The 12,400-nt window shown below is 36.7% G+C and overlaps 1 protein-coding gene across 1 annotated transcript; it reads left to right on the top strand.

Annotated features, from left to right (window-relative positions):
* The first annotated feature begins 83 nt into the window (after positions 1-83).
* LOC136254117 (uncharacterized) lies at positions 84-10,960 on the top strand. The gene is made up of 5 exons (XM_066046791.1): positions 84-160; positions 886-1,139; positions 2,170-2,235; positions 7,092-7,783; positions 9,509-10,960. Exons 2-5 carry the CDS (start codon positions 947-949, stop codon positions 10,031-10,033), a joined length of 1,476 nt encoding a protein of 491 aa, XP_065902863.1. The 5' UTR covers positions 84-160; positions 886-946; the 3' UTR covers positions 10,034-10,960.
* Positions 10,961-12,400: the final 1,440 nt, after the last annotated feature.

The following is a 12,400-nucleotide window of genomic DNA, read 5'->3' on the forward strand; positions in this document are numbered from 1 at the left end:
TCTGCAAATAGTTGTCAGTCAAAAATGGCTTCAACAAGCTGTATCACGTGATCTTTACATACCTTTGTCGTTTTCCTGGCTCGCACAAAGAAAATGTATTACGTTGATATTTTGGGAGCATTATCACGATGTTTAGAACAATTCACAAGTGACGAAAAAAGTGAGTGTCTCTTCTTCTATTGGCTAGATAGCTAGGCTAGAGCTGCACTGATTTCAGTACGCATTTCAAAGACACGTCTCGATACCAGGGCAGGATTATTAAGATGGGGGAGGCGAGGTTCCAACAACAATAATATAAATTTACTAGCAGCTTAGCCATAGGCCCAGACACTTTGCATGAATGCAATTTTATGGTCCTGACTCAACAGATTGTTAGCTATATTTCATCTATAAATTAGTATGATAGTATTGTGCTAGATGATCACATATTTGTATAACTTTCTGTGGAGACACAGCTAGCTAGCTACGTAGCTAGTGGGCAGACACAAATTCAGTGACAAAAATGTATTGATTTGTAAATCACTATAGCTGACACCACACCTATGCTGCCACAGCTATGTACATGCCAGGATTCGTGCTCTACTAATAAATTACTGTAACTATAGCATCATAATATTATGTTACTATAACAGAGCAGTCATCAAAAATTTTGGCAACAAGCACAGAAGCACTAGATGTGTGTATCAACTTAGTTGCTAGCTTACGCATGCAAAGTTATAAAGGTTCAACATTATAGCAATGCATATGAATCTATCACAGTACTTTCATCCTGAACTTTAATTCCATTTTTTCTTTAAGGTGAACAACATTTTTGCAGATTTGTGTATAGCAGCACAAGATAGAGGACTATACATGTAGTACTTGTATTCCATTTTACGTTTTTAGAAAATAAAAGGCCTCTCCTGAAAGAGTTAAACAACTTTAATTTGTAGTACCCAAATGTGCCATGTCATGGAGACAACTGGGTGTGCAACTTGAGATTGAGGATCACTTACTGAGGATTATTGAAAAGGATCACCCTCGCGATTGTGAAGAGTGTTGTAGTAAGATGTTACAACAGTGGTTGGATTCTAACAGTAGCGCATCTTGGGAAGTCCTAGCTAGTGCAGTAAATGCAATGGTTGATGATGCGGCAGCAAGTAAGAAATAGTTTGTAGCTTAACATTAGGCATATGCAGCAAACATTAATATGTACAGTACTGACCTTTTATTATCATAATATGTGGGAAGGAGTACTACACATAAGTTACAGCATTTAACACCTATATACACAGTAGAGATGCAACAATATACGATATATTGCGTATTGTATCGTTTAAAGACAATATTGCTGTATTGATACAAAGTAAAACTGTATTGATATATCGTGTATCATGATATCGTGGCTGAAAATCAAATTATTGTACATTGTGGTTAAACTGAATAGTATGTAATGCTTCTCAAAGAAAAATATAGCTCCATTAAAAAACGATATAGAATATTGTTTAGACTCCACTTTGTATTGTGCAATATATCGCTGTATCGTGATACACCAGAGGCAATATATTGATATGTCTACATACATACTGTATCATTGCAACTCTAATACATAGTATATAGGATATACGTGTATTACATATATTCCTTTAAAACGCATGCTGTCCTGCTATATACAGTACAATATAATATCTGTTCCAATACCACATTTTTTAGATTTGATATCCGATATTTATTATCTAGTACTAATACAGGCTGTCTGATGAACTGATATTACAGAAACAGCCAATACTCCACCAAAAGCCTTCTGACTGATTCGGGATTTGAGCCAATGCACCATACACACACACGCACGCACGCACACACACGCATTCACACACACACGCGCACGCACACGCACACACTACAGTTTCACCCACCCAAGCTCAATTGCAATGATATGTTACTACACTTTAAAGCCACTTGTGTTTTATAAATAGTGCTATAGTTCATAGATGAAATACACCTAGTGATTGACTGATACCAACACTTGTAATATTGGTACCGATACTGATATAGTATTGGCATTGGTATCACCCTAGTATAAATCATGTACACATGCATGCCATGTATCATGTGTACTTATTGGTAACTTAATGTTCAACATATTGCATGAGCTTTGTATCAGTTGTTGGTTGCCTGTTGTTATTGTAGATAGCCCAAGGCCTATACAACAGCTGCAGCACCCACTGCATGAAATTTCTACAGACTCTTCAACAGGTCTGTTAATATTGTCACTATTATTTTTGCATATGAAATATTTGAAAAGATTCTCTTGTAACTAATAATATTATTATGTCCTAGATGATTATATGACTACATGTGAAATACTTGCATCATAGATAATAGAGTAATAGGGATAGGAAACGCAAGCGATTTCCGGTTTGATTTCCGTTACGCGTGACTTGAAAGGACAAGACAGTTTTGTGAGAATTAGTGTTCTAAGCAGCGTAAATAGTAATCCAACAGACTACAGTAAGTATTTAGGCCTATGTGAGAGATTTTGGGGAGAGAATTCAGACCGTAGATTTTGTAACAAAGCGTATCGCATTAACCGTGATTGTTACACGCTGTCACACTTTCGCTCATCGTAACTTCATGCCTCGTCCATACCGCTTCTTTTATAGCCGGTTCCACTTTCGAATCTTGTGGTAAGCTAGGCGTGTCACCAACACAGTCTTTTACCGTTGCGTTGTACTGCAAGGTGGTTTAAGCTTTTGGTTAAAAATGGAAGATACTTAGTCGTTTCTTCAAGCAACAGTTCCTGTTTTGCTCCGATATTTCCTCTGGTTCCCTCTGTTAAATGGTAAGGAATAGGTTTATCACAGTTAAAAGGATAGAATATATTTACGAAGAAAGTAAAGTGGTTTAAAGTAATTTTTGGGCCGTTTTTTTCACTTTCAATCTCCTTTAATTTTGCGTATAACTTCCTTGAGGGTTGGTACCATCCTATTTCCCTCGATTACTTACTTGAGTTCACTGTAGCGAAGTTTCACAGTCGTTGGTTACAAAATTCTGTCGTTACAACATTTTGTTTCTCTTTGATACAAGCGCATCAAGCGTAACGAGTATGTTCGTGACGTACTACACGGAATTCCAATAGAAATGTACGTATTTTGTGACGTCACGTTATTGCGTTTCCTATCCCTATTACTCTATTATCTATGCTTGCATTCCTTTACAAAATCTTCTGTGTTCACCAGTAACCCCCCCCCCCCCTTGTGATTAAGGGCAAATAATTATACTTTATAGCATTTAAATGGTAACTTGATCACTGTTTGCATGGAATGCTAAGGTTCACACTACAGTATGTGCATCTGTGTTGGGTCTTCTTTCAGAGACATGTTTTTCAGAAGCTGTACATGTAAAATCACAACTATTGTTTTGGAGCTATCTAAGATTAAAGGTAGCTGTAAGCATCCAATTTGAACTCTGATTGTACTGATGCTGACTTTATGTTTTACTCCTTAAAGGAGCCCAATCCTATATGCTAACCGTAATATTAGCACACTCATGCAAATGAAAAACAGCCTGAATGGGAATGGTCGTACAGTACATGTAAAGCCATAAACATGATATTGGTGGGACTAATTCTACCCAATATTGATCTGAGAAGTCCACACCCACCTTTGGTATCACAAGTTTAAACAACAACATGCACATGACACCATTTCTTGTCAAAAACAGCCTATTATGCATTTGAGCAATGCTAAACCATCAAGCCAACATTATGTTTTGAAAATGAGACTCATTTTATTAGAAAGCACAGTATTTCCTGATTGTTGTATTAGAGTAGGTAACTCTCTATTACAGTTCCTGTGAGATGATATTCAGCCAATAAACAGTCATTTTACATACTTTGTATATCAAATAATTATCGTGCAATAGTTGCTTTCTATCTTTAACATACGTGTAATTAAATGTTTGAAAATTGCATTTATTAGGTAGCATAATGCTTGATGCTTTTGCTAACCTATCAAGGGCGGATCCAGGGTTTGGCAAGGGGTTGCACCAGGGTAAGGGGGTGGGGGGGTGCACCAGGGTAGTGGGTTTATGGAGCAGGAGGTCTGGGCAGCCCCCCAGAAGTTAAAACTGTTTCAGGACTAAAATTTTTGATATTGAGTGCTTAATTTATGCACAAATCAAACTGCTTTCTAAGTGGACTACATTGATCAAGAGTTGCATAGTGATAAATGACAGTCTCATGAGTAGTTCAGCTAGCTACAGTTCTAGATTATGGACCTAAAGAATGACACACACTAGACCATAATTTTCATTTGGCAAAGTATTCTTAGCAGGCTAAGTGTACCATGCATGGGAGTCAGAATGCTGCAGATGCTAATTTCTCATACTCAGCAACTATGGATGATTAGTGTTGCATGTGGTGACTGTCGATCTGCTACTGCCTCCAGGGGCGGATCTAGGATTTTTTGAAAGGGGGGGCAAGGGGACAAAGGTAACTAGCCAGACATTAGAAGATATCCATCCTTCTCACAAGGCCCTATAGTTGTAAGATCATGTAGTATCCATGATCAAATTAGCTATTTGGAATAGTGACTACATTAATGTGCAAAGCACACTAGCATGCCAACCTAGGGGGGTGGGGGCATGCCCCCCCCAGGAAATTTTTGAACATTAGGCCCTCGAGGTGAATCTGAGAGTATTTTTAGCAGTTTTTCAGTGGAAAATAATGGAATTTGAGTTTATTATATATATATATATATCATTCAAATTTTACTTTTCCATTAAATCAAGACTGATTGCAATATGCATTGAGTATAGCTATCATGCATGCATGATAGTCTTTTCATTTGTAGCTACCAAGCATTTAGATATAGCTAGGTATACGCCATAATGCATCAGCTCCTCTTCTAATCAGCTAAATCTGTGAGGCAGAAACATGTATAGCTAATGGATGTTGAATGTCACAGTTATTAGCATGCATGCTTCTTAGCCTAGTGACACTTTGTTAGCCATGTGTACTGAAAAGCAGAATGCAGTGAAGAGTACTAATAGCTATTAGCTAGTCTATTGGCAATCCTTAGCAAAGTGCAACTATATTTGCATTTATGGGCTTTCTGAATTTGCTGTTGTGATAGTCAACTTATTTTATCTGCCGGGTTATGAAGACGGAATTATACGCTAGCTACAAATGCCAGCACTATAACCAACAGCATAGGGTCATATCAGAAGGTAACTGATACAGATTTTACATTCAAAGACAAAAGTGGGTGAATATGCTATAGTATAAAACTGCAAATTACCAAAAGACTACACAGTTTGCTAAATGGCTGAGTTGGTAGCTATCTACTGAAGCTGATATATCTAACATTACTAATTAAACCAACTAACACTTTTGAATCATATAAAATATAAAAACCACACTAATCACCTCGCATAGCCATAGTGGAAAACACTGCTAATCATCTGAATAAAACAAAACCCACAATTAAAACTTTTGTAACTGGAGATGCAACCCACAATTGCAACTTGTCTATGAAGAACTCTTGTTATTGTTATTGAGGAAAAGGAAGCTATATTCTCCTGGAACAGAGTTGGACAATAGGTATACTTACATAGACATTATTTGTGTTGGTAGTGATGCATAGTTCCTGAAATAAGTCTGCTTTTGATGCACATAGAAGATTTAGGGTTTTACTGGCCAAGCACTAACTTATAAAGGAAAGGGGGGGGGGGGGGGGCTACAGCCCCCCTAGTCCCCCCCCTAAATCCGCCCCTGGCCTCTATACTCAAATTTGCACCAACATAAATAGCACAAGCGTAGTAATGATTTTAGATTGGTTTTGCAGTGAACTTTTGGTAAGGGGTTACAATGATTTTATTGTACTGTACTATGCATGAGAGAATCAAAATGCAGAAATCTGCTGTATTTTTATGCTGTTTCAACGGTGCTGCTGTGTAGAAAGTACAGTGCAGTTACATGGAAGATACTCCATTAAAAAATGCAAAACAATCAAACAAATGGCATGGTTGATAATATGCTTGACAATGCAAAGCACTGAATCTCAGCCTAACTATTACTGGATTATATTATGGACATTTACTTACCTGATAGTCTGATAGCTAAAAACTGAAGCAGTTTGAACACTTTAATATAAAGCTCCCCCTTTGCTTGTGTGCACCATGCCAACTAAGGTAAGCAATTTAAAGTAGCAAGGCAACTTTTGTAAGCAGTGATAAGACACAATCAGTTAACATTGAAAACAGGACAGTGATTGAGAATGTGTTTCTTACATGTGTTTTGTAATTCCATCACGTTTAACTGATACAGAATCTGATGAGAGGAAGTTACTTGGCCATACTATAGCACGGCTGAAAGGAAAATATGCAAATGTAGTTGAAAGAATAAAACGCATCTTTGAGGAGAAGAATTACAAAATTGATCAGCTTATTTTAAACTCGTGTGCCACTGATGAGGAAAACCAAACCATATTTTCAGCTGAAGATGCTTTTGTCAAAATTAAAAAAACACAACTAGTAAGTATCACTACTACTCCCGGACCAGGTAGCTATATACAGCATTATTAACAGCAGTTCAATTCATTTCTTACCATTGCATATTATAATAAGGCCTTAAGATTGAATAGTATCCAAAAACTACATTGAATTCAAGTCCGAATGCTACCCTCAAAATCGATTGAAGGGATACTATAATGCGGTAATCTTATGTGTGCATAATAATTTAAAAATGTTATGAAAAGTATTAATTATGTCAGTGATAATTACTATGTTATAACATCTTTCACACCAACACAATTTTGAGTGTTCCTTGGGCTCCAGGAAAACCACATCAATTTTAATAAAACATTTATTACATAATAATATTATTTTCATTGTATTGGTCAATTGAACAACAGTTCATGACATACGTAATGCTATGCTATATATTATCAATGTAATTTTAAAAATATTTATTGGGTCAATAAAACAGTAACGTATATACATAGCTTCCTTGCAATCAATGATAAAAGTTACAGTAAGCAGCTTTTCATGTTCCTTCAATCATGTTATTTGTGCATTACTTAGTTATTTTGGTGTATTTATAATTGATATAGTGCCAGATGAGGTGCAATTACATGCTCGTACCATCACAAGATTGAAAGGAAAATATGCAAATGTTGTTGGTAAAATAAAGTGTGCTATTGAACAACAGAAATATGACACTGATCAACTGATTTTAAACTTGTCATCAACTGATGATGAAAATCAAACAATATTTTCCACTGATGAAGCTTTTGTCAAAATAACGAACACAAATCAACTATTTCTCTGGATTGGTAAATATTGTAGCATGTATGATTATGAGTTGTTACTGGCACTTGTCGAGTCCACTGAGTGTAAAGAAGCCATAAAACTACTGGATGATTTTTCTAAAGAGCTGCATTCTTCCATTTTGAAAGACCTAGACTTGTTGTCTGAGGATGGAGAGTTACGAGATATCAAGAGTTTCATACCAGGAACTCACAAACTAGAAATAAAGTATGTTGGAGGTGATTTTACCTTAAAGGCAAAAATAGGTATTCAGAGCATTTTGTATGAGTGTTTTCATCTTAAAAGAGGATCAATCATTTTCCGAGGTGCACAAGAAGGCTGTGTTACTTTTATATATCAGATCTCTGCAACAGTGAAGTCTCACTTGTCACAGTATCAGATGTCTCCTCAGGATGCTAAAAAGCTGGTAGATTTTAAAATCAGATACATAAAAGTTGATGATACTCAAATAGAAATATCTCCAGGAATAAAGCAGGTAAGTAGAGTATGTACTCCAATTGTGCATCTGTTGTGCAGATGATCTAAATCATAAGAAAACTGTAATTGCTACTGCTGCTATAGATGTACATCTAGAAGCTTTACAGTAGTATTGTATGTAAGTATAGTAGTTGTATCATGGGCCCAAGTGATTTACCTGTGTGTACCCAAGCTCAAAGGCACAGGCCCAAGGGCATGGGTGTACATATTAGGCAAATCATGAGGGCACGTGATACAACTGGTATGTATCATGACGGGCAATTAATCACCCAAGCCAATATGAGGCTGACCACTGATTTATTATATAGACCAACTATAAAATTCAATTATGGGTCAGCACAACTAATGTTGTGACTAACATGAGCAGGCAAGCTGAGTCCTAAGGTATCATGGAAAAGTTTAATTAAGCAATTTCACAAGTATTTTAAAACCACTGCATTGTTTTACACACTGTTTACAACGTTTAGTAAACATCTATAAGGCCACCAATTGTAGATTCCTTGTTTCCTGTCACCTGCCCGCATGGTATTTATAAAGTTGCATGCAAATTTATTATTGCATTTGATATATAGTCACATGGCCTAAATATTACTACTGGTAGGGAGTTGTGTGGTCATGTCATTGGGATGAAGACTAGTGTTGTGGTGTTTTATTGGATAGGTGGACTCTGATGCAAGCTTCAGATGTTATGTTATTTAGTGCATAGCTCCGAATATATACTAGCAGTGGATCTCTTCAAGTAGCCTTAGTGAAACTTGAGATACAGTAATGAACGCAAGTCCCATTCTCTATTAATGTACCATTCGGAAAATTCGCACTGTTGAAGTTGATGGCACAGAGTCAGGCTAGTGCTAGTGTCACCACAAGCAAGACAAATGCCTTTCTGGCTGCGCAAGAAACACGAGGGGTCTGCACCACTTCGAAGCTAACCTTCTAGAGGTTTGAATCTTGTTGAATCCCAGCAAAATCATATCTTTCAAATCACTAGATCTGAGAGAGAAAAAAGCATATCCTTGATATTAAATAATAGATTTTAACAATATAATAAATAATAGTCGCCCGCCTGCATGGTGTTTTTTGTCTGACTAGGACAGGAAACAAGGAATTTACAATTGTTGGCCTAAGGATAAGCTTTGGTGTAGAGCGGTTATCTCATAGTACAGGATGTTTGTAAGACAATAACAAAATTGTTTATTAGCAAATGGTGTGTGTTACTCAAAAAGTGGGTGTAGTCCGTATTCGAAAATGCGGCGAAATGCTTGTGAATATGATATAGCATCAGTTCTCACCTTAAACAACTTTTCTATACTCATGATCATGGATGGAAAGGGTGACAAATAACTTCAGTTAAGTGCTGTAGCTAGCTAGGATGCAAAATTTGATGCATAGCTTTCATCACATGACCAATCATACATTCCCACAATCGATTTTGACTCAAGTTTTTATAAAAATAAATTGTCAGTACTGCTCCCACATCAAGGCCATAGTACTTTTAAAATGTACCATAGCCAACCTAAATGTACCACGGAGAGCCAGGGTTTATAAGATATGTACCCTGGAATATGCATTTGAAGTTAGGTGGCTTCATGGTACATTTGCTATTGTGCATGATGAGAAGTGTTAATATCAAAAGAATTCGTGTAAGGTGATGTCTATGGACTTTTGTTATCCAAATATCTAAACCTTTAACATTAATAATCATGTCATTCTTATAATACTATAGGTAGTTTCTCGAAGCAAAGATCGTACTTCTAGTGTCGTTCATTTGCACAATTCCTTTGGAAACACAAACATGTTATCCAACCAACTTGAAAAAATTATTACCTCTCTGAGTCCTGAAGATCTAGAGGCTACCTTGTCAACACTGAGGAAGATCTTTGACAATATTATTCAACACCCAAATGATGACAAATATTGTCAAATCAAACTGGCCAACAAGACTTTTAGCAGTAAAGTGTGGAGGTATCCTGCTTGTGAGGAGTTGATGAAGATGAGTGGGTGGATAGTGGAGGATGATCATGTGAGACTAAGAGATGACTCTCATGTCCTTATTGTGTCTCAGTTACTGAAATCATTGTGTGTACAGAAAGATATCAGTCAATCTCAATTCTCCTCCTCAGATAGTATTGTGACAAAATATTCAGTTGGTGAATATAAAGCTCTCATATCAGCTGTACTCAATGGTAACATTTCTGATATCCAGAGTCTCTTGAAACCTCGTAACATATCCACTTCAGGGAGGATATAGTCTGAAGATAATTGCTCAACAAATCTTTTGTATGCAGCTATTCTGAGTCAAAAGATAGAAGTTCTGGAACTATTAGTATGGAAATATGCTGTAAATCCCAAATCCATTGAAGACAAAGAGGACTCAATTACCTTAGAACTGTTTAGAGTAGCACCTCAGTCATTCATCATTACTTATTTAAAAACTTGTGTATCTATTAACAGCAATAAAGATTTCACTCTTCTTCACCTTGCTGTCTTTACTAGTTGTTTTGATGTTGTTTGCTTTTTGGTAGAAGATTGCGGAGTAGATGTAAACATCAAGGATGATGATTTTTACACACCTCTACACATAGCATACTTGGCTGGACACACTCACATAGCACAATATTTGATACAACATGGTGCTAATGAGATGACTGTGGACAAAACCGGTTGTATACCATATGCTTACATTGATGGAGACCCACAGATTACTGCATCATCACAACTAGGACAAAACTGTAGAAAAATACACCAGGTCCCTGGCAGTGCTGAGTGCTGTTATTACATCAAATTGTGCAACAACGGAATTGCACCTACAGAAGCAGTCACTCTTACAATGGAACAGTTTCCATCACTGACAGAGGATGGACTCACCCAACCTCATTATGCCATTGATTATACTTTATTTACAGAAGAGCTGACTCAGTACATTACGAAAAGGTCATCCAGTGATCAACCATGGAGACTACTGAAATCAGAGCAAACAAGGCATCTTCCTTTTATCTTTTAAGCTTATTTATACAGTTTATACATATGTGACTGAATTTTGGAAAATCACCCATATGGGCGCATGTGAAATAATTAGAATTTTCATGTTCAGTGGATTGCTAATAAGAGCAGGGCACAGTTTTAAAAATATTTCAAGAATTTTCTTGTAATTGGCATTGAGAATGGAACTATTAACAAGTAGATTTTCACTATAAAGTTTGTGATTTGATCATTAAATATTTTAGGTGTCAAATGCACCCATTTTCCAAATTCGGTCATATATTTTCCTCTTACTTTGGTGCTGCAGTGTTATGTGCATCTACAAAAACAGGTTTTTCTAAAACATCAAGTGTTCTACGTAAATGCTGTTTTTTGTAATTACACTCCATCAGGGTGTCATAAGAGAGTATTTAGTTTAGTAACACACTAAAGGTGTGTTACACTTTTAAAAAAGATTCTTTGTGAGGGTCTATGAAAGTAATACTGACGGTGCAAACATGATCGCATCTCTAAAGTATCACAATCATCAATGCAAAGTACTGTAATGGATATGTAACATAATAATAAATTCAACATACTCAATAATCTTGTTCATAAAAGTTACAATTTTTGGATATATATTAACCAAGTGTATACCGGGGGGTGTTTTGTGCAATTTAGTGGTGTTTTAGCATATGCACCCATGGAGTGTACTTGATTAATATTTACTGAACCCACAATTGACGTGTGCTAAAACACCCTGAATGGTGTAGGTGTATATAGAATGCCACTACAACATCTCTGTACATTTATTTGGTGTCATCCTGTCTTTTGACAAATTAGGTAACAAATAAATAAATAGAACTAGCTACATACAATCACATTGTCTCATGACTTTTAATCCTGATGCATTCATGTGAGAAATCCATTGTGCATATTGTGCGATTTTGAGCACTTAGTAACATTTACACTTTTTATTCCCCCAACTTTCACTATGAATAATCTATATAGTTATGATCTTTTGTGATGTTATTTAGCTCTTGTAAATTAAGTTTATTGGATTTATGCAATAATTTAGCGTTTATGGTGTAAATAATAGTTGTAACATGGGCATGAGGGCTTTGTCTGATATATATTCCCGACTTCCCAAGGCGCGAGGGCATACATATCAGCGTTGAAACCGGGTCGGGTCATCCGGGTCACATTTTCTCCGGGTCCAACCCGGTTTACAAATTATCCGGGTCTGACCCGGATTGGATCACGTGAGAAACGAAATTGTTCGTTTGACGACGTGGAAACTTATAAACGCTATCGCGTAGCTCTTTCGTGAGCCACGCCCACTTATCGCGTTATCAACATACGCTCAGCTACGCCCATTTATTAGTAAGTGCAGTATGTAGCACGAAACTGAGGGTATCTATGGCTATTGTCAGTAGGTGATGACCTTTTTTTCTTTTTTGGTCTTCAACCTACAGCTACGCTGAAGTTGCAATATTTACTCAACACGAATCAAACGCTCAAAACGTGCCGAAACATAGCTCTTATCGCACGCCTAGGCTTTAATTAATCCGGGTCACATCCGGGTAAAATCCGGGTCAGTGGGTCATCCGGGTCAGCAGTAGTGACCCGGTTTCAACGTTGATACATATCAGGCAAA

This window comes from Dysidea avara, chromosome 4 (genome assembly GCF_963678975.1).
Source record: "Dysidea avara chromosome 4, odDysAvar1.4, whole genome shotgun sequence".
Lineage (NCBI taxonomy): Eukaryota > Metazoa > Porifera > Demospongiae > Dictyoceratida > Dysideidae > Dysidea > Dysidea avara.

Excerpts from the sequence above, each read along its gene's own strand:
- LOC136254117 (XM_066046791.1), top strand. The coding sequence starts at position 947 with ATGTCATGGAGACAACTGGGTGTGCAACTTGAGATTGAGGATCACTTA. Across the intron at positions 1,140-2,169 it reads GGTTGATGATGCGGCAGCAA|ATAGCCCAAGGCCTATACAA; the intron begins GTAAGAAATAGT and ends TTGTTATTGTAG. Across the intron at positions 7,784-9,508 it reads TATCTCCAGGAATAAAGCAG|GTAGTTTCTCGAAGCAAAGA; the intron begins GTAAGTAGAGTA and ends ATAATACTATAG.